This window comes from Choloepus didactylus, chromosome 13 (assembly GCF_015220235.1).
Source record: "Choloepus didactylus isolate mChoDid1 chromosome 13, mChoDid1.pri, whole genome shotgun sequence".
NCBI classification, from domain to species: domain Eukaryota; kingdom Metazoa; phylum Chordata; class Mammalia; order Pilosa; family Megalonychidae; genus Choloepus; species Choloepus didactylus.
In genome coordinates, this window is record NC_051319.1 from 13,505,716 (window position 1) to 13,529,695 (window position 23,980).

General features: G+C 37.3%; 1 protein-coding gene across 3 annotated transcripts in view; it reads right to left on the reverse strand.

The window, feature by feature from the left end:
* The window catches only part of WDR41 (WD repeat domain 41), a 97,541-nt gene that overhangs the window by 53,004 nt on the left and 20,557 nt on the right, over positions 1–23,980 (reverse strand). For all 3 annotated transcript variants that reach the window (XR_005211397.1, XM_037801631.1, XM_037801632.1), the window contains exons 3-5: positions 16,908–16,956; positions 15,562–15,693; positions 11,375–11,437 (exon numbers count right to left, since the gene is read on the reverse strand). Coding sequence is in view for 2 of the 3 variants with exons in the window: in XM_037801631.1 (XP_037657559.1) it covers positions 11,375–11,437; positions 15,562–15,693; positions 16,908–16,956 (244 nt within the window). In the remaining variant the exon portion in view is untranslated. The remainder of the gene's footprint in view (positions 1–11,374; positions 11,438–15,561; positions 15,694–16,907; positions 16,957–23,980) is intronic.

Genomic DNA, 23,980 nt, shown 5'->3' on the forward strand with positions numbered 1-23,980 from the left:
GGCCATAAAGTGTCCAAGGTAACACATCACCATTCAGGTACCTTCACTAGAGGATGGCCAATGGCATCCGGAAAACCTCTGTTAGCTGGGAAGTCACATGGCTGCCACCTGCTCCATAGTTCTGGTTTCAAAATGGCTTTCTCCCAGGACGCTCCTCTCTAGGCTGCAGTTCCTAAAAAATGTCACTCTTAGTTGCTCTTGCGGTGTTTGTCCTCTCTTAGCTTCTCTAGAGCTAAAGTCTGCTTTCAAAGACCATTCCTTTTAACACCTTGCAAGGTTGACATTCATTTGTTCTCCCTCATGAAAAAAACATATTCGTATATTGTATCACAATTGTTGAGCACTCTAGTTTTCACTGGGTTATAAAGTTCCAGTCCTTATCTTTCCTCTTTCCTTCTGGTGTCCCACATGCCCCTAGCCTTCCTCTTTCAACCATACTCATAGTCATCTTTGTTCAGTGTACTTACATTGTTACGCTACCATCACCAAAAATTGTGTTCCAAACCTCTCACTCCTGTCCTTTCCTATCTGTCTGTAGTGCTCCCTGTAGTATTTCCTATAGAGCAGATATCTTGTTCACAAACTCTTTCATTGTCTGTTTGTCAGAGAATATTTTCAACTCTCCCTCATATTTGAAGGACAGTTTTGCCAGATATAAGATTCTTGGTTGGCAGTTTTTCTCTTTTAGTATCTTAAATTTATCACACCACTTCCTTCTTGCCTCCATGGTTTCTGCTGAGAAATCCACAGATAGTCTTATCAAGCTTCCTTTATATGTGATGGATCACTTTTCTCTTGCTGCTGTCAGGATTCTCTCTGTCTTTGACGTTGATAATATGATTATTAAGTGTTTTGGTGTAGGCCTATTCAGATCTATTCTGTTCGGGGTATGCTGTGCTTCTTGGAGCTGTAATTTTATGTCTTTCATAAGAGATGGGAAATTTTCATTGATTATTTCCTCTATTATTGCTTCTGCCCCTTTTCCCTTCTCTTCTCCTTCTGGGACACCCATGACGTGTACATTCATGAGTTTCATGTTGTCATTCAGTTCCCTGAGATGTTGTTCCTATTTTTCCATTCTTTTCCCTATCTGTTATTCTGTGTGTAGGCTTTCAGGTGTCTTGTTCTCCAGTTTCTGAGTATTTTCTTCTGCCTCTTGAGATCTGCTGCTGTATGTCTCCATTGTGTCTTTAGTCTCTTTTCTTGTTGTGCCTTTCATTTCCACAGATTCTGCCAGTTGTTTTATTGAACTTTCAATTTCTAACTTCTGTACGCACCCAGTGTTTTTTTTATATCCTTCATCTCTTTCACTGTATCTTCCCTAAACTTTTGAATTGATTTAGCATTAGTTGTTTCAATTCCTGTTTCTCAATTGAAGTGTAAGTTTGTTCCTTTGACTGGGCCATAACTTCGTTTTTCATAGTGTAAGTTGTAGTTTTCTGTTGTCTAGGCATCTGGTTTCCTTGGTTACCCCAATCAGGTTTTCCCAGACCAGAACAGGCTCAGGTCCCAGAAGGAGGAAATATTCAGTATCTGGTTTCCCTGAGGATGTGTCTTAGAAGATTGAGACACCCTGTGAGGCCTCAAGCCACTGTGCTTTTCCTAAACTGCCCAGCAAGTGGTGCCTATCAGTCTGTAGCTCCTGACTGGTTAAGGAGGTGTGGCCCATGGCTGTTTTCCCCCAGGCTCTGGGGTCTGGTTCTGAATGGAAGGCAGGTAGTAGAGCTGGGCACTACTGCTTTCCTCTTAGGCTCTTAGGGAAGATACACCAGTAAGGAGTTTTCATTTGCATTTAAATGGATTCTTTGTCTCTCTGACTACTATCTCCACCTTTGTCTGGGTCAGAGCACTGCAAACTGAAAATGGCTGAGGCTTTCTCCAATGCAGAATGCTACAAACTGAAAATGGCTGAAGCCTTCTCCACTGAGCTTCTCAGGTTAAGAGAGCGAAAAAGGGCTAGAAAGCCCCCATCAGGGCCAGTCCACCATCCCCAGTTTCACCCACCGGCCAGAGACAGCACCTGGTCCTCTGGGCTTCCCCTTTCCAGCACAGAGAAGTCCCCTGGCTCTCTAAGGTTAGTCATCACTGAAAGCCTCTGTCTGCCTGTTGGGGATTTGCAGCTTGCATTGAGCAGTCCATGTTTGCCAATTAAAACCCCAGTTAGAGCTAGACTGAGGAATATTCGCTTGTTCAGCAAGGCTTTGCAGTTTGGGCTACTGTGGGGGGAAGAGCTCCCAGCACACGTCCACAGTTTCTACTCACAGATTCCACGCTGTGATCTCAGCTATTCCTCCCAATCCAGGTTGGTGTATGGTGTGTGGACAGTTACAGTTGTCCCCCAGCAGTTATTCCAGATCATTTACTAGTTGTTCCTGGTTGTTTATTAGTTGCTCCAAGGGACTAACTAACTTCCACTCCTCTGTATGCCAACCTCTTCTTCTGTCACCGATGGTCAGCTGATCTTTGATAAGGCCCCCAAATCTACTGAACTGAGACAGAACAGTATCTTCAACAAATGGGGCTGGGAGAACTGGATAGCCTTATCCAAAGAAATGAAAGAGGATCTCTCCCTCACACCCTGTATGTTCTGGTTTGCTAAAGCTGCCATTATGCAAAATACCAGAAATGGACTGGTATAAAGGGGATTTATTAGGTTATAAATTTATAGTTCTAAAGCCATAAAAGTGACCAAACTAAGGCATCAACAAGAGGAACCTTCACTGAAGAAAGGCTGATGGCATCTGGAACACCACTGTTAGGTGGGAAGGCATGCAGCTAGCATCTGCTGGTCCTTTGATCTAAGGTTCCGGTTTCAAATGGCTTTTTCCAAAATGTCTCTCTGGGCTTCTGTCTTTCTTAGCTTCTCTCTCTCAGCTCCTGTGCATCTTTGCTTGTTCTCCTAGGGCATTTCTCTCTAAGTGTCTGTGGGTCCTCTCTTAGCTTCTATGGGAAAAACTCTGGGCTTCACCTCTTAGCTTAGCATCTCCAAATGTCTTTCTGCATCTCCAAGTGTCTCCAAACATCAGCATCTGTGTCAGCTCTTGTGCTCTCTTAAGTACTCCACTGAACTAATCATGACTCGTGCTGAATGGGTGTGGTCCACACCTCCATGGAAATAATTTAATCAAAGGTCTCACCCACAGTTGGGTGAGTCACTTCTCCATGGAAACACTCAATCAAAACATTCCACCCTAAACAAAATACTAATAAGTCCATCCCTATGAGACTGCATTAAAGAACATAGCTTTTGTGGGGGGACATAATAGATTCAAACCAGCACACAATACAAAAATTAACTCAAAGTGGATCAAAGACTTCAACATAAGAGTCAGTACTATAAAGCTCCAAGATAATACAGGGAAACATCTTCAAGACCTAGTAATAGGAGGTAGCTTTTTAGACCTTACACCCAAAGCACACACAGCAAAACGAAAAATAGATAAATAGGAATTCCTCAAAATCAAAAGCTTCTGTGCCTCAAAAGACTGTCAAAAAGATGAAGAGGCAGCCAACTCAATGGGAGAAAATATTTGAAACCATATATTTGATAAGTGATTGATATCCTGCATATATAAAGAAATCGTACAACTCAACAATAATAGTACAAACAGAGCAATTATAAAATGGGCAAAAGATATTAAAAGACATTTCTCTGAAGGGGAAATACAAATGGCTAAAAAAACACATGATAAAATGTTCATCTTCATTAGCTATCAGGGAAATGCAAATAAGACAACAATGAGGTATAATCTCACACCAATAAGAATGGCTGCCGTTAAACAAACAGGAAACTACCAATGGTGACAGGATGTAGAGAAACTGGAACTCTTATTCACTGCTGGTGGGACTGTATAATGGTACAGCCGCTGTGGAAGACAGTCTGACAGTTCCTCAAAAATCTAGATATTGAGTTAACCTCCGATCCAGCATTTCCCCTTCTCAGTATATACCCAGAAGATCTGAAAGCAGTGACATGAACAGACATTTGCATGCCGATGTTCATAGTGGCATTGTTCACAATTGCCAAGAGATGGAAACAATCCAAGTGTCCTTCAACAGACAAGTGGATAAACAAAATGTGGTATATATATATATATATGATGGAATACCATGCAGCAGTAAGAAGGAAAGAGGTCCTGAAACATATAACATGCATGAACTTTGAAGACATAATGCTGAGTGAAATAAGTCAGACACAAAAGGAGAGAACAACGTAAAATCAGTGTTTTATAATGTAGAATATAGGGAACCTAGACACAGACAGAAGCTAGTGAAGAGGGAATGATTACCTAGTATGTACAAACATGTTAATGAAGGTGAACTTAAAGTTATGGGAAATGGATTGGGGTGATAACAGTTTGCTCATGGGATTATAAGCATCAGTGCCACACTGAAGGTAAACAGGATTGAACATAGTAGTTTAAAGGCATGTATTCCACAGATTACCACTACAAATATAAATAAGTGTTTACATGATCAACTTCTAAGGTATGACACTGGTACAAAAGATTAACAATAGAGTGGGATATGGGAAAAACTACCTATTGCATATTTAGACTATATTTAATAGGAATATCTTACCAGTACCATACTAATACTAGGGATAAACAATCAGGGGCTGATAAGAGCTTTGGGGTGTTTTGGGTTATGATAACTGTTGTGATGATGATTGTACAACTAGTGAAGACAATGTAAGACACTGATTGCTTATCTTGGACAGAACGTATGCTCTAAATTTAGGAAACCCCTACTTAATAAATGCTATGTGAAAACAAGAAACCCCTACTTAATAAGTCAAGCCCTAGATCTTGAGGCTTGCTTTTATGAAATTTATGGCTATAAAGGGAAGGCTAAGCCTACCTATAATTATGCATAAGAGTCAACTCAAGAGAATCTCATTCTTCTCAGATGTGGCCTTTCTCTCTCTAGGCCTAACTCTGCAAATAAATTCATTACCCTCCACCCTATGTGAGACATGACTCCCAGGGGAGTGAGTCTCCCTGACGGTGTGAGATGTGACTCCCAGGAATGGGTGTGGCCCTGGCATCAAAGGATTGAGAATCCCTTCTTGACCAAAGCGGGGAAAAGAAAGACAACAAACTAAGGTTTCAGTGGCTGAGAGATTTCAAATAAAGTCAAGAGGCTATCCTGAAGGTTTCTCTTATGTAAGCCCCAGCTAGATATTCCAAATGGCCACAGTAAGCCAAACCCTAATCAACAGTAACCCTGAAGATACTAAAGAATACCTAGGTCCCTATCTGAGACTCTACAGAAGTTTCACTCACTAAGTTTGTTCTTCAGAAACTTAAATCCTCCAGAGTGTTCCTATGCCAGATAAATCCCCAAACCCAAAAGCAACAGCCTCTTCAAGAAAATCAACCAGATGCATCCCCCTAACCCATAATGTCGATACCCTTTTTCAATATGTACAAGTTAGGGTGGTCACTGCCTAGATATCCCTGAAGACTGAGAAAGTGATCATATGAGAGGGAGGGGTAGCAACAGACAAGAAAAGATTTGAGAAAGGATTACAAACACTGAATCTTTATACAAATATATATGTATATATAAATATATATGTGTGTGTGTATATATATAGTTTCTAGTATATTAGAATAATTAGAAGGAAATAACTGACATGGTGGAACTGTAACCCATAAGGTTCTTTGAAATTTGCTCTATAGCTAGTTGTTAAATTGTATTTTGAAAGTTATTTTTCTGTACATATGTTATATTTCACAATAAGGAAATAACTAAAATTATGGAACTGTAACCCATAACCTTCTTTGAAATTTGCTCTCTACTTGTTAAATCGTACTTTGAAAGTTAATCACTTTTCTGTATATATGTTATATTTCAGTTTTTAAAAAATGGCCAATGGCCAAAGACTCACAAAGACATTACTCCAAAAAAGATATACAAATGGCCAAAAAGTACATGAAAGCATGGTGAACATCATTAGCCATCAAGGAAATGCAAATCAAAACCACGTGAGATACCACTTCACACCCAGTTGGATGGATACTATTTAAAAATGGAAAATTACAAGTGTTGAAAAGAATGTGGAGAAACAGGAACATTCACTGCTGGTAGAAATGTAAAATGGTACAAACACTATGGAGGAAAGTTTGGTGGTTCCTCACAAAGCTAAGCATAGAATTACCATATGACCCCAAAATCCCATTTCTAGGTACGTAATTCCCAAAACTGGAAGCAGAGACTCAGATATTTACACACTGATGTTCACAGCAGCATTATTTGCAATTGCCAAAAGGTGGATGCAACCCAGTGTCCGTTGACCCATGAATGATATACATATATATACAACAGAATATTCTTCAGCTGAAAAAAGGAATGAATTTTTGATACATGTGACAACATGGATGAACTCTGAAGACATCATATTGACTGAAATAAGCCAGACACAAAAGGACAAATATTGTATGACCTCACTGACATGAAATAAGTAGAGTAAGCAACTTCACATGGTCAGAATCTACAATATAGGTTATTAGCAGACTGGATGGAGTTAGGAAATAGGTTGTTAGGGCTTAAAATGAACAGATTTTCTATTTTGTATGATAGCAAATTTGGGTAATGGATGGCAGTGATGGTAGCACAACATTGTAAATGTAATTAACAGCACTGAAGTATATACTGGAATGTGGTTAAATGGGACAATATTAGGTTATATATATGATACTAGAATAAAAAATTAAAAAAAAAAATCCATGGAACTGCACAACACAGTGAACCCTAAGGAGAAAAAAAGTTTAAAATACTCAATAAAATTTGTATGTGAAGAGGCCCTGTTCTGTCAATACTCTGAATTTTTAATATCTGCACTTCATTCTTTTTATTGCTAAATAATATTCCACTGTATGGATATATCACATTTCGTTTATCCATTCTTCAATAGATGGACATTTGAGTTGTTTCCACTTTTTGGGTATTATCAATAATGCTGCTATGAAAATTCCCATACATGTACATGTTTTTATATGTATACGTTTCCTTTCTCTTGGATATATACCTAGGAGTGGGAATACGGGATCATACAGTAACTCTATGTTTAATATTTTTCAGGATTGCCGAACATTTTCCAAGGCAGCTATACCATTTTTACAATCTCATCAGCAATGTATGAGGGTTCCAATTTCTCAACGTCCTCACCAACCCCTATAGTCTTAGATTTTAACCATCCTACTGTTCATGAAGCAGTATCTCACTGTGGCTTTGACATGAATTTCTCTAATGACTAATAATGTTGAGCTTCTTTTCATGTGCTTATTCACCATTTGTATATCTTCTTTGGGGAAATGTCTATTCAAGTCCTTTTTCTATTTTTAATTGGGTGATTAGTCTTTATATTGTTCAGTTGTAAGAGTTCTTTATATAGTCTGGATACAAGTCTCTTATCAGATACACAATTTGCAAATATTGTCTCCTACTCTATGGGTTCTTTTCACTTTCTTGACGGTGTCCTTTGAAGCACAAAAGTTTAATTCTTTATGAAGTTCAGTTTGTCAAATTTTTATTTTGTTGCTGTGCTTTTGGTGTGTTATTAATATACCCAACCACATCATGAAGATTTACTCCTAAGTTCTCTTCCAAGAATTTTATAGTCTCAGATCAGACATTTAGATCTTTGATCCATTTTTAGTTATTTAATCCTTTTGCTATGTGGAAATCCAGTTTTTCCCAGCAGTATTTGTTGAAAAGACCATTCTTTCCCCCATTGAATGGTTTTGGCACTTTTGTCAAAAATCAATTGACTATAAATGTGAGGGTTTATTTCTGGACTCTCAATTTTATTTCATTGGTCTCTATGTCTTTTCTTATGCCAGTAACCACACTGTCTTGATTACTGTACTTTTGCAGTAAGTTTTTTTTTTTTCATTAAATTCAGTTTTATTGAAATACATTCACACACCATACAATCATCCATGGTATACAATCCACTGTCCACAATATGATAACATAGTTATGCATTCATCACCACAATCTATCTCTGAACATTTTCCAGAACAAGAATAAAAAATAAAAGTGAAAAAAGAACACCCAAATCATCCCCCCATCCCAACCCACTGTCCTTTAGTTTTTATCCCCATTTTTCTACTCATCCATACACTAGATAAAGGGGGTGTGATCCACAAGGTCTTCACAATCACACTGTCACCTCTTGTAATCTACATTATTATATAATTGTCTTCAGGAGTCCAGACTGCCGGGTTGGAGTTTGGTAGTCTCAGGTATTTACTTCTAGCTATTCCAATACATTAAAACCTAAGAGGTGTTATCTATATAGTGCATAAGAATGTCCACCAGAGTGACCTCTTGACTCTATTTGAAATCTCTCAGCCACTGAAACTATTTCGTCTCATTTTGCATCCCCCTTTTGGTCAAGAAGATACTCTCAGTCCCACGATGCCGGGTCCACATTCATTCCCAGGAGTCATATTTTGCATTGCCAGGGAGATTTACACCCCTGGGAGTCGGGTCCCACGTAGGGGGGAGGGCAGCGAGTTCACCTGTCGAGATGGCTCAGTTAGAGAGAGAGAGGGCCACATCTGAGCAACAAAGAGGTACTCAGGGGGAGACTCTTAGGTACCATTACATGCAAGTTTAGACTCTCCTTTGTGGTAATGAGCTTCATAAGGGCAAGTCCCATGCTCGAGGACTCAGCAAATCAAACCACTTTTGCAGTAAGTTTTGAAGTTGGGAAGTGTGACTCTTCCAACTTTGTTCTTCTTTTTCAAGACTGTTTTGACTATTCTGAGTTCCTTGCATTTACATATGAATTTTAGGATCAGCTTTTCAACTTCTACAAGGAAGCCAGTTGGGATTTTTATAGGGACTGAGTTCAATCTGTAGAACAATTTGGATAGTATTGTAATTTTAGCAATATTAAATCTTCAAGTCCATGAACATGGGATGTCTTTCCATCTATTTGGATTTTCTTTAATTTCTTTCAACAATGTTTTCTAGTTTTCAGTGTACAAGACTTGACATTGACTTTTTTCAACCTTTTTTTATTGCCATACCGTAGGTAATATAAAATTTGCCATCTCAGTCATTTTTAACCGTACAGCTTATTGAACTTAGCCATTTTTAACTGTAAAGTTCATTGGCATCAATTACATTAACAACGCTGCTTAGCATTTCTTTAAATTTGTTCCTAAGTTTTTTATTCTTTTGTATGATTTGTAAACGTTTTCTTAATTTCAATTTCAGTGTTCATTTCTAGTATATAGAAATACAATTCATTTTTGCACATTGATCTTTTATCCTGAAATCTTGCTAAATCATTAAATAGTTCCAATAGTTTTACTGTGGATACAGGATTTTCTATATATATAAGACTGTGTCACCCGAGAATAGAGATAGTTTTACTTATTTATTTCCAAGGACGCTTTTTATTTCTTTTTCTTGCTTAAATACCATAGCTAGAACTTCCAGTACAAAGTTGAACTGAAGTGCTCAGAAGACACATCCTTGTTCCTGATATTGAGGAGAAAACATTCACTAAGTCTTTCACCATTACATATGATATTAGCTGTGGGATTTTCACAGATACCCTTTATTAGATTGAAGAAGTTCTCATCTATTCCTAGTTTGTTGAATGGTTTAATCATGAAAGGATTTTGCCACTTGTCAAATGCTTTTTCTGTATCTATTGAGATAATCACATTATTTTATCCTTTATTGTATTAATACGGTATGTTAGACTGATTTTTCAGATGTTAAACCAAACATGCATTCCTGGGACAAATCTCACTTGGTTACAGTATACAATTCTTTTTATGTGTTGCTGGATTTGGTTAGTATGTTGTTGTGATGCTTTGAAACTGTATTTACCTCAGAAAATCAAGTTCTTAAAGCTAATCCATTCCTGTGGGTATGAACCCATTTTAAGTAGGATGTTTTGGGAAGGCTACTTAAGTTAAAGTGTGACCCACCTCATTCAGGGTGAATCTTAATCCTCTCACTGGAGTTCTTTATAAGAAAATGAAATTGAGACAAAGAGAGAGAAAGCTACAGAAGAAAGATGCCAAAAGCAAGGAAACCCAGAAGAGAAGGGAAGGACCAGCAAATGCTGCCATGTGTCTTGTCATGTGACAGAGAAGTCCAGGATCATGGACAGCTGGGCTTCAGGAAGAAAGTTATCATCTTGATGATGCTGAGATTTGGATATTTTCACAGCTTCAAAACTGTAAGTTTGCAAACTAATAAATACCCATTGTTAAAAGTCAACCCATTTTATGGCATCTGCTTTCAGCAGCTTAACGAACTGAAACAGTTGTTGAGGATAATATATTGTTTTTGTTACTCAACATTTTAACATTAGCATTTTCCAAACTCTTTATATATTCTTCGAAAATACCATTTTTTAGCACATATGTCTATCATAATTTAATCATTTTTCTATAAGACATTTAGGATATTGCCAATTATCCATTTATAAAATATACCTGTAATATATATTTCTATTCACAAATCTCTGCCCAAGTTTCTGAGTTTTTTCCTTGAGTTTTCTAGAAGTAGAATCACTGATTAATGCATGTAATCACTTTTTAGACTCATACACAATGCCAAACTACCTCCAAGAACAATCATATCAATTTATATTCTCAACAGCAATACAAATGCCAGTTTCACCATCTCTTTGTTAATACTGAACCTACAAAAACCTTTGCCAGTCAGAAAAATAAATATTTCTTACATTTATTAGTCAGCTGAATTTCTTCAATAATTTATCTGTTTAAAAACTGCTGAATTTAAGTCTGAACTAAAGTTGAGTGCAATGCTATTTTAAATAATTTTTATGTGAATCAGAACAATAGCAGGATTAAATAAATACAATTGCCTAGATGATTAGCATTAAAGTAAAACTCCTTTAAAAAATACTTTCACTATACTGGAATAAGACACTTTTTAATGATCAGTTCCTTAACCAGTTTATGAAATAGTCCACCGAAGTAGTCTTCCCCAAAAACACAAATTTTTCTCCTTTTCTGTTCCTTCAACTCATGTAATAATTTCATTTGAAACCTAATGATGTCAGTTTTTTACATAGCAAGAATCTTTTTTAAGGACTTTAAAAAGGGACTCTTTTCAAATCATGCAAAATAAAGATTTGATCAAGTCAGTACTCTAATGACTTCTTCAAAAACAGTTCATTTTAAATTAGATATGACAAACATAAAGTAAAGGGTACTTTCTCCACAGAACTTTACTAAATTAATATTTAGAATACCATGTGGCATAAGATGACTATCAGAGATGTCCACTAATTTCATCTAATTTATTGAACAATTTTTCTGAGGCAAAACCAAACTATTACTAGAAAAACTCATATCTGCTTAAGATTTACCTTTACAGTGGACTGGAAGCACGATACTTTCTGAACTTGTCTGCCAGTATCACAATCCCATACTTGAATTAATGTTAAGAAATAACTTCCACACAGAATTTTAAAATCTTAATTATGATATAACAATTAAATATTATATATTTAGTTAGAAATCTTTAAATAACACATAAAATACTTACTGTTATATTACTACAAAAACTAATTCATTTAGTGACTTATCACCTTAGCAGAAGAGGCTATGATCTAACATAAGTTTGAGGTAAACTTTACTATCAAACTTTTAAAATGTCAACAGAATGAATGGTCTGAGGTGCTACACAGGCATTAAATATTGCAAATGTTTAAATTTTAAGGTTTATTCTCCAAAATGGTCTACCATAATCCGATAAACACTAAACATAAAGTATTTATACTAAAAACTATCACATCCATTAACACTTATTGAAATTTCTCTGCAAGGTGCATAGCATGATTTACTACTGCTATCTTGATTCAAAGAAGACAGTAATAGTGTATTTCTATTACCAGTATATTTACAATAATTAGAGGATCTTTCATAAAACGTCCAACATAAGTCTGACTTAATCATGATTTTCAAACTTTTTACATCATTTCCTTTGGTAAAAAATACATTTTACATCATAACTCAGAACACATTTAAATATACATACATAAATATGTATGTATTAAAAATTGAAACTGATTTCACGAACTAATCTTACCATGTTCAATGCCTTCAGTTATTTCCATTATATTCTATTTCATTTTTTAAAATTTTTAACAGCTTTACTGAGATATTTACATACCATAAAGTACACCCATTTAATGATGTTAAGTGTATTTACAGAGTTGTACTACCATAGCCATAATGAAATTTTAGAACATTTTCATTATTTCAAAAATAAACTTAATACCCATTAACAGTCCCAGTCTAGTCCCTCTTCTCCACACCTTCCTCTAAGCCAGAGGCAATCACTAATCAACTTTCTGTCTCTACAGATTCAGCAGTGATATCGTTAAAAAATGCAAACCTAGTCATTTTACTTGTCTGCTTAAAAGGCTTCCAGTTTCTCCGACTCTTAGGAAACAGACCAGACCTCATGTCACGTCTGACAAAGCCCGGCATGTTCTGGCCCTGGCTCACCTTCTCAGTATCTCAAGGCACTCTCTCCACTTAGCAACTGCATCTGCTACCACCAGCAATCTCTATTCAGTTTCTTTAACAGCCACGTTTTTTTTGTTGTTGTTGTCACAGCTTTTACATAAACCGTGCCTTCTGCTAGAATGTTCTTCCCTTTCTCCCTTCACCAATCTGACTTCCGTCTGTCCTTCAGGCATCAGTTTAAATGTTACTTCATCATGGAAGTACCCTGTATTCTCCTTAACACTAATCATGTTCCAAAACTGAAGACTTTCCATCAAGGGGTCCCAGTTTCATATCCAACTTTATTCCCCAAAACCCAACACAAGCTTGCTGGGCACCTCAGGTCAGCCATCTTGCTGCCACTCTGTGCTCTTCTAATGCATTTTATGATGTGTTGATGTGGTATCTGGGAGCTGGGTGGAATGTGGAAGAAACAAGATTGGCTGTGACTGATAACTGTTGAAGCTGTATGATGAGTACCTGACTGTAAATGATACTATTATCTCTACTCTTGTATAAATTTCAAAATTAAGTTATTAAAAAAATAGAGCTTATTCCAGTGAACATACGTTGTATTCTTATTCATCTCTTTATTCTCAGAGCTTAGCCCTGTAGGTACTGAACTGAAGCCCCCCATTCACCTTTTCTCACCATGCTCTCCCTGAACAGCTTGCTTGCCCTGTGCTTTCTCTTTTCCAATCCTAGGAAAGATCAGCTCAGTCCATTTCTCTTTTCTTTAAATGTAACTTGCATGCATGTTTTAGGATTAAAACTATAATTAACGTTAACTATAGGGAGAAAATCATTATTTTACTGCTTTTCCTTTCTGTCCTATGGGTGTTCTTTGATATATGTGAAATCAAAGGATATAAGTATTTTTATGGTCCTTGATATCTAATATCTAATAGCTTTTCCTCATTCTATCAGTCCATGCAGATCATTCCTTTCTCTAATGTTTTATAGCACTTGGTACAGACCACAAAGCTCAGCAAATGACTGTCTCCATTTTTTTAATGCAGTTAGGATGGTTTTGAAAAGCAGATAATATATGTAACAGATCAAGCAAATGCCGGCACATTAAAAAGTGCCCACTGTTCACTGGACAATGTTTTCTGGCCATATTTTACCAAAACTTTAGTATTCACCTAAAAGTTAATATACTAAACATTTAATATTCAGTAACTTGTAAGGCATTTGACATTCAAATACCTCAGCATTTAATTAAGGAAGTTAGTTAATAATGAAGGCCCAAACAGGGTAAATTTTGAATTCATTTGGGTAAAAGAAACTGCCAATTAAGACATGTGAAATTGTTTTTTTAACTAGAAAAGGCATTTGGCAAAAGAAATGACTCTACCTTATCATTTACAGATAAAATTTACACTGATATTATATGGGCTATTCACCTCTGTATTATAACAGTAATTTAATAATCACTTCTAAATAATATTTCTACAGTGTCTTAGGAATGCGCTGATAAAAACAAAGTATATTATTTTTATATATTTCAGTGTAAGTTCATATTTATTTTTAATATTTTCATTTAAGTTTAAATTTAATATAAATTACATTAAATATAAGAATGTTTACATTTAAATTCCATTTTTGCAGAGATTATACTGATATAAACCAGAAAACATGAGCTTTAGTCCATGAAATAATATTTGCCTCAATTGAACAGTAGTAATAAAGCTACTTGACTTAAACACCTGAGTGAATTTTATGCCTTTCCCTACTTTATACTGTAATCACCACAAAACATTTATAAAAATAGTGTCCCCATTTCAAACCTTTTTGTGAATTTTTTTCATCCAAAGGCAAGCTGTCTAGAAACCACTTCAGCTGATTAACTCATTTAAAATATGTCAAAAAATATGCCTTGGTCCTACAAAACTCTGAAAACACCTATTCCTGGGCTGACTCCAAAATTTATTTCATAATGCTTGAAACCATTTAAACAGAACTTTCAGACAAGCACAGATTTTTGAAAACTAATCTCTGATACCCTTTAAAACAAACAAACAAAAAAGACAGTAATGAAAGATTACATTTATCCATAGCAGTTGGCTATGGATTTTACAAATTTAATTCTGCATATAGATATTAAAGGGATGAATTGTTTACAGAAAACACTTTATGACGGCAGTACTATATAGTGGCTCAGAACACTGATTCTGCAATCAGACTGCTTGCCAAACATTCCTTATACTAGCTATTTGGCCCTGGGCAAATTACTTTACCTCTCTGTGCCTCTATTTTCTGATCTGCAAATGGGAAAAATAAATTTAAATTTAATATAAATTATATTAAATAGAATTTAATATAAGCCTACTTCAAAGGGCTATTGTAAGGATTAAATGGGCTAATGCATATAAAACACTTAGAACAATGCCTGGCATATATAAACACTTTATAAAACTTGGTTTTCATTGTTATATTTTAAATTTTTTCCTAAAAGTATGGAGAAAGGAAAAGTAATTCACTTTTTAAAAAGTGTTTTTAAGTACTGAATATTAGTATTAAGAACTAAACAGATGGTAATGAATATTAGTATTAAGAACTAAACAGATGGTAATTCACTTTTCTGCCAGATTCAGATAATGAAGCTTCTTATGAGTTGGGACCATTAAGTTTCTTTTGCTCTACAATGAAAAGGAAAAAAAAATGAGTCATTCTCCAGTCCAACTCATTTATCTTTGTTGTCCTAAAATGAAAAGCAAATTGAGATGATAAAATAAGTATTCTTGAAACCCATCTTCTCCCTTTTCCTCCATTTTATACAACTTGATATAATAGTAACTTCTGTAAAGAACAGCTTTAGTCATAGGGCTTGTTATCAATAATAAGCCTTAACCTGCTATTTACAATCTGCCGTTCCCCAAATGCCTTATACTCCTAAGAAATGTCTTAAGATGGCTAGAACAAACTCATTTTTGCTAAAACAGAAATGTACAAACAGATTCCAAGAAGCTATTGACTAAAATGTATGTATTGGCCCCAGGATCACTACAGCTACTTCAAGCTCTTCCAGATTTAAGGATATAATAACTGTTCTATCAGCAGAGGCAGTCAAAATCAGCTGATGTTTTTCTTCACTTGATTCCAAAGAAGGAAATGGAATAATAGCTGTTATCTTTTGAGTGTGTGCTCTGAGTTCCAAAAGTTTTTCTCCTGTCTGAAATATCAATAAAAATGTTAATAGGCTCATGTTTCATACCTTAAATAAACTTGACTGACAATACTAAGAAACACCATGTAGAAAATAAAAAATACATACATTCCATTTTAATTTTAATTGTTCAAATTATAATTCAACTTTTAAGCAATCAATTAGAATCTAAACAAGTGCTGAAAGAATAGCCATAACCAACTTTAATTGTTTTATAATACAAAATGTTAATTTTACCATAGTTTTGTAGAAAATGTAAAGGAATATTCTTTACATATACTTTTAAGAAAAAATTGTGTAAATTAATCTGTAATAAAAAAAATAGGGAGTCCTCATTATCCAAGTATACATTACCTAAGTGCTCACACCTATGAAGTTGTGGAAGGAAATAAAATACGATATTAAAAAAATGCATACCCACTAATATACTTACCACTCATGAAGTCAGTATCCACTCCCTCTCTTTCTACTTAACACCAACATCTATTCCCATCCATCTAATGTTTTCATTCATCTACATCTCACTGACTGTCCCAAATAGTAAACATTCAAAAATACAATGTAAATATAATATAAATGCAAATCTTTCAAAGGTTGCAGAATTTCATGAAAGTGGTGAAAGTAATGTAAGGAACTGCTTCAGTCGTAATCAGAGTCACTGACAAATGAAGATGTGGCAGAGTCAGACCAGATAACCACCGAAAACAAGGATGAGAAGATAAATACTTAAGAAAAGAATAATTTAAGCATCAAAGGATCAGGAAGAGAGTCCCTGAAAAAGTTTGGTGAAGGTTTAAATATTTTGACAAAATTAAGTTTCCATCACATTGCAATTTAAAGCCAAACATGAGAAGAATGTTATATTAGGCTGTCTTACAATTTTGAAAATTATGTCCCCCACAAAAATCAACACTTGATTCATTTTAAGAATCAGTGCACAGTTATTCAATAAAATTACGTTGTTCAATAAAATAAAAATTTTTATTTTCATAATTTGACATTTTGTCTCTGAGGAAAAAATTTTATTAAAAAATTACTTTGTTATGAAATATTGGTCCTCATTTTAAGTGGATTCAGCCTAAATAAAACATTCTAAGCATTAATTAGTCTCAAATACTGATAAGGACATACAGGTATAACCCCTGGATAATGTTTATGAATGAATATTCAACTATACAATCATGTCTTTATTACACAATCAACTTAGAATCAATACACACCTGGGCATTCCACACAACTACAATTCCATCATCACCAGCAGATGCAAATCTGGTGAGAGAAAAAAAGTTGAGAAAAAAATCACTGGTGATATTTAATTACTCAGATTACTAAGATCAGACCTTATGAATGTATTTTGACTTACTGCAGTTAATGCAAATTAAATTCTTTGAACCAATTTACAAGTATTTACAGAATACTTTCTAGGTTCTGGATTGTATATTGAGGATCCAAAGATAAACAAAACAGTGAAAGGGTTACAATGAATAAAAAGGTAGGAATGTAAAATGAGGGAGATAATATATCTATATGATCTTTATAGGCCTTCTTTTACTTTAAAAATCTATGATTTTTAAGATACCCCTGACTAAAGTAAAATGAAACCTAGCTGAGAAACATAGTCACTGATAGAAAACAATATTCCAAGAGTACAACAGAGGTATCATGTCCTTAGATAAATTCATTCTATCTATTATTTTCTCTGTAAAGATATTTTCACTTTATTATTTAAAGCCAAGACCTCACCTTTCCTCATCTTGGCTCCTTGGTCTTTCCATGTAAATGCTATTTTCTTGGCTTGGAAGGTTGTTCTGGTTTTAGATTTAGTGATTATGTTTGAAATGAAAAGAAGTAAAGAAAGTTTGTTTCATGGCATGAAAAAAAGAGCTATGATGAACTCAATTACAGCTTATCTCTCAACTTCACCTCCCATTCACGATAGATAAAGGAACAATCATCCACATTCTGCAGAGCAGAAAATATCTGTGGCACAAACACTATCAAGAGAAATAATTCATGGGACAGGATTACAGGCATACCTCAGAGATAGAGCAGTTTCAGTCCCAGACTACCACAATAAAGTGAGTATTGCAATAAAGCAAATCACACAAATTTATTGGTTTCCCAGTGCATAGAAAAGTTGTTTACACTACATTGTAGTCTATTAAATGTTCAATAGCATTATGTCTAAAAAAATCCAAGTACATACTGTTTGAGCCCAGACCAAGTTCATGAAGAACACGAGGTGGTGCCACCACAAGACTGAAAAACATGACAGGCACTGAAGTAGACATAGATTTATTATGATTTGTGAACAAGAGAGAGTCTCTGGTGGCAGCAGTCCAGAGGCATAGTACTCTGCAGAGGAGCAGGAGTGCAGGGGGCAATATGCATGATTTTAGAACAAAGACATTCCATATAGTATGAGGATACAGGGCCTCTAGTATAATCATTAAAGGAGCTTAAGACCTGACGTTTTACTAAGACTAATGTTTAAGACTAAGATACAATCAGTGCTGCTCCACTCCTGTCCCTTTATATCCGTGATTACATTCTTTTCCTTCCTGGGAGGTTGTTTTCTTTTTTGTTTTTTTCCCTGTCACGCAGGCTGCTACATGCTTGGGGATTCACTCCACTTGGGAGGGGGCCCAGGCCCTGGGCCACCACACATATCTTAATTTAAAATACTTTATTGTTAAAAAAAATGCTAGCCATCATCTGAGCCTTCAGTGAGCTGTAATCTTTTTGCTGGTGAAAGGTCTTGCCTCAATGCTGATGGCTGCTGATTCACAAGGGTGGTAGTTCCTGAAGGTTGGGGTGGCAGGAGCAATTTCTTAAAATAAGACAATGAAGTCTGCCACATCAAGTGACTCTTCCCTTTATGAAAGATTTCTCTATAGCATGTGATGCTGTTTGATAGCATTTTACCCACAGAAACTTCCTTCAGAATTGTAGTCAATCTGTTCAAATCCTGCCACTGCTTTAAGTTTACATAATATTATAAGTTTACATAATATTATAAATCCTTTGTTGTCATTTCAATAATGTTCACAGCATCTCACCAGGAGTAGATTCCATCTCAAGAAACGACTTTGTTCATCCATAAGAAGCAACTCCACATCTATTCAATTTTTTTCATGAGATTGCAGCAACTCAGGCACATCTTCAGGCTCCACTTCTAATTCTGGTTCTCTCACTATTTCTACCACACCTGCAGTTACTTCCTCCAATGAAGTCATGAACCCCTCAAAGGCATCCATGAGGGTTGGAATCAACTTCTTTCAAACTCCTGTTATGTTGATATTTTGACTTCCTCCCTTCAATCATGAATGTTCTTACAGCCATCTAAAATGGTGGATCTTTCCATAAGGTTTTCAAGTTACTTTGCCAAGATCCATCAGAAGAATCACTATCTATGCAGCTAGAGCCTTACAAAATATATTTCTTAAATCATAAGACTTGAAAGTCAGAATTATTCCTTGATCCATGGGCTGTAGAATGGATGCTGTGTAAGTAGGCATGAATATTGCTGACAGGGCGATGCAGGAATGAGACACAGACACAAAGCTAAGTATCCAGGGAGCAGGGGGCCCACTGCCTCTTGGGCTAAGTGGACGATAATGCCGAGTTGCTCCAGCTATTTATTAGAGCAGATCACATGCATATGCTAAAGATCCTCGGGCTCAGGAGAGCCCACCAGATACTTATGTTTACATCAGGTGCATTTACATCAGGTGTTTACAGAAGCGTCACCATCATAGTCACAAGACTTACATTAGGTGTATATCGTCATCATAGTCACAAGACTTACATCAGGTGTATACAATCTATGTTTGAGACAATGGTCACAAGACACACAACTTTACAGGGCGGGCCTGCATGGCATTCTATGTAGGCCTGTGGTTCAGTGTTCTAAGCCACCACCCTAGATATGCCTCAGGCAACATGGAAGACTCAGTTTCCCACACATGAATACAACATTAATCACGTTGTATCTCCCTATCAGAGCTCTCAGATGACCAAGTGCATTGTCAGCAAGCAGTAACATTTTGAAAGGAATCTTTTTCTGAGCAGTAAGTCTCAAGAGTGGGCTTAAAGTATTCAGTAAACGATGTTGTAAACAGATGTGCTGTCATCCAGGTTTTGTTGTTCCATTAATAGAGCACAGAGGAGATTTAGCATAGTTCTTAAGAACCCTAGGATTATCATAATGATAAATGAGCACTGGCTTCAACTTCAAGTCACCAGCTGCATGAGCCCCTAACAAGAGAGTCAGCCTGTCTTTTGAAACTTTGAAGCCAGACACTGACTTTTCCCCCTAGCTATGTGTTCTAGTTTGCTAAAGCTGCCAGAATGCAAAACATCAGAGATGGATTGGCTTTTATAAAAGGGGGTTTATTTGGTTACACAGTTACGTCTTAAGGCTACAGTGTCCAAGGTAACACATCAGCAATCAGGTACCTTCACTGGAGGATGGCCAATGGTGTCCGGAAAACCTCTGTTAGCTGGGAAGGCATGTGGCTGGCATCTGCTCCAAAGATCTGGTTTCAAAATGGCTTTCTCCCAGGACATTCCTCTCTAGGCTGCAGTTCCTGAAAAATATCACTCTTAGTTGCTCTTGGGGTGTTTGTCCTCTCTTAGCTTCTCTGGACCAATAGCCTGCTTTCAATATCCATCTTCAAACTGTCTCTCATCTGCAGCTACTCTCTCAGCTTCTGTGCATTCTTTAAATTGTCCCTCTTGGCTGTAGCTCCTCTTCAAAATGTCACTGTCAGCTGCACTGAGTTCCTTCTGTTTGTCAGCTCATTTATATGGCTCCAGTGATTTAATCTAGACCCACCCTGAATGGGTAGGGTAACACTGCCATGGAGATTATCCGATCAGAGTCATCACCCAAGTTGGGTGGGGCACATCTCCACGGAAACACTCAAAGAATCACGATCTAATCAACACTGATACGTCTGTCCACACAAGATTGCATCAAAGAATATGGCTTTTTCTGGGGGACATAATATATACAAACCAGTACATTCCACCCCCTGGACCCTGGAAAAACATGATCTTTCTATATACAAAATACATTCATCCCATCACAGTATCACAGAAACTTAGATCATTTCAGTAACAATAATTAAGTACAAGATCCCATTAAATCAGTTACAGGTGTGGACTGTCCAGAAGCAAAATTCCCCTCTGACTGTGGACCTGTAAACTCAGAATAAGTTATGTGCTTCCAATATACAAAGGAAGGACATTCATAGGATAAACATTCCCATTGCCATAAGGAGAAAACTGAAAGGAAAACAGCGTTCACAGGACCAAAACAGTTCCTAAAACCTGCAGGACAAACTCCATTAGATTTCAAAGTCTGAGAGTCATTTATAGAATGACGTTGCATCCCTGGGGCCTGAGAGAGTGGGAGTCTAATCCTTCCTAAGGGCCTTTTCAGCAGCCCTTTCCTCTCCAAACACTGGGGTGAGCTCTCCAACAAATCCACACATTGTGCATACCACCTTCTCGGCCCCAACCTCCTCAAACACCAGGGCAGCACTCGGATTCCCTTCCATCTCTGGGGCACACGCTCAACCCCTTCAGAACAGTGGGGTGGCAACCAGGCTCTCCCCAATTCCCTGGGAATATGCTCCAACCTCTTTGGGGCCTGGGGTGGCAAAACTCTTCCAGAGCATCGAAGTGAAAGGCCCACCCTTGACCTCCAGGGCAAACTCACCCTTTCCATGCGTGTGGGCCACTCCACTCTCCCAGCCCAAGGCCTCTTGACTCCAGACCTCAACCTCCACGGCTCTGTCTTTCAAGACATTTTTACTTCAATTTGTTCTTTGTCTTTCTCCTCCAGTCCAGAATGGCAACAGCTCTGTCTCTAAAGATCTTGCAAAAATTCTGCTGGCTTCGCATGAAGCACACAGGGGTCAAAGCCACAAGACAATGGGACTTTCCACAAATCCTTTCTGCTTAACTCCATCTCCAATCTTGGCTTGTACTGGAATGGCGGTTGGGTTCCATGTTTGATTAAATACTCACACTGGGCTGAGCTTCTGGGATTCCACACCCTGGAAGCCTGTAATTTTCCAAGCCATCAGCTTCTGGTTTCTTTGAACCCAAGAGTTCAGTTCTAAGTTTAGCTCTCTCTCCTCGCATTTTACTGTAAGCTGCAAGGAGAAGCCAGGGTACATCTTCCACACGTAGTCTGGAGATCTCCTCGGCTAAGTATTCCAGGTTGTTGCTTTCAAATTCTTCCTTCCATCTGACACCAGAACTCAATTTTGCCAAATTCTCTGCCACTTTAAAACAAGGATCGCCTTTCTTCCAGTTCATAATAACACATTCATCATTTCTGTTCAAGGCCTTGTCAGAAGTATCTTTAGAGTCCATATTTCCACAAACAGTCTCTTCAAAGCAGTTCAGGCCTTTTCCATCAAGCGCCTCTTAATTCTTCCAGAATCTTACCCTTATCCATTTAAAAAGCCGTTCCAACATGTTTGGTATTTGCAAACACAGCAGCACCCCACTCCTGGTACCAAAATCTGTTCTAGTTTGCTAATGCTGCTGAAATGCAAAACACCAGCAACGGATTGGTTTTTATAAAAGGGGGTTTATTTGGTTACACAGTTACATCTTAAGGCCATAAAGTGTCCAAGGTAACACATCAGCAATCAGGTACGTTCACTGGAGGATGGCCAATGGTGTCCGGAAAACCTCTGTTAGCTGGGAAGGCATGTGGCTGGCATCTGCTCCAAAGTTCTGGGTCCAAAATGCCTTTCTTCCAGGATGTTCCTCTCTAAGCTTCAGTTCCTCAAAAATGTCACTCTCAGCTGCTCTTGGGGCATCTGTCCTCTCTTAGCTTCTCCAGAGCAAAAGTCTGCTTTCAACGGCCATCTTCAAACTGTCTCTCATCTGTAGCTACTTTCTCAGCTTCTGTGCATTCTTCAAAGTGTCCCAAGGGGCTGTAGCTTCTCTTCAAAACGTCACTGTCAGCTGCACTGAGTTCCTTCTGTTTATCAGCTCATTTATATGGCCCCAGTGATTTAATTTAGACCCACCTCTATGGAAATTATCCAATTAGAGTCATCACCCACAGTTGGGTGGGGCACATCTCCATGGAAACACTCAAAGACTTACAATCTAATTAACACTGATACATCTGCCCAAACAAGATTACATCAGAGATAATGGGGGGCCATAATACATTCAAACTGGCACACTATGAAAGTCCTAGATGGCATCTCCTTCAATAGAAGGCTATTTCAGCTGCACTGAAAATCTACTGTTTGGTGTAGTCACTTTCATTAGTTATCTTATCTAGATCTTCTGGATAACTTGCTGCAGCTTCTACATCAACACTAGCTGCTTCACCTTAAACCTTCTGTGCTGGTTTGAAACTGTTATGGAACCCAGAAGAGCCATGATCTTTTAATCCAATCTTATTGGGTGGAACCTTTTGATTGAGGGTTTCCACGAAAATGTGACTCACCCAACTGTGGGTGAGACCTTGTTTAAATTATTTCCATAGAGATATGACTCTGCCCATTCTAGGTGGGTCTTAATTAGATCACTGGAGTCCTTTAAGAGTTCATGGAAACAAGGAGCTCAGAGGAGCTGAGAGAGCCAGTTTGGAGAGAAGCTAAGATATGTAATCCAGAGTCTGCCCCCAGGAGAAGCTAAAAGCCACCACAGATCCAGACACTTGGAGACATTGGGAGATACAGCAGAAGGATGTCTGGAGATGCTAAGCTAAGAAATGGAGTCCACAGTTTGCCCCAGAGAAGGTAAGAGAGGACTCCCAGATGCTCAGAGAGAAATGCCCCCAGAAGAACCAAGCAGAGAGCTGAGGAAGCTAAGAGAAACAGAAGCCCAGATACATTTTGGAGAAATCCATTTTGAAACACAACCCAGGAGGAAAGGACCAGCAAAGACCAGCCACATGCCTTCCCAGCTGACAGAGGTGTTCCAGACACCATCGGCCTTTCTTCAGTGACGGTATCCTCTTATTGATGCCTTAGTCTGGACACTTTTATGGACATCTGTGAACTATGAAATCTTCTTCATAAAAGCCAATCCATTTCTAGTATTTGGCATAACAGCAGCTTTAGCAATCTGGAACACCTTCTTTAAACCTCGAGATCCAATCTCTGCTAGCGTCATACTTTTCTTCTGCAGCTTTCTCACCTCTCTCAGCCTTCTCAGAATTGAAGAGAGTTAAGGCCTTGCTCTGGATTAGGCTTTGGCTTAGGAGATTGTTGTGGCTGATTTGATCTTCTATCCAGACCATTAAAACTTT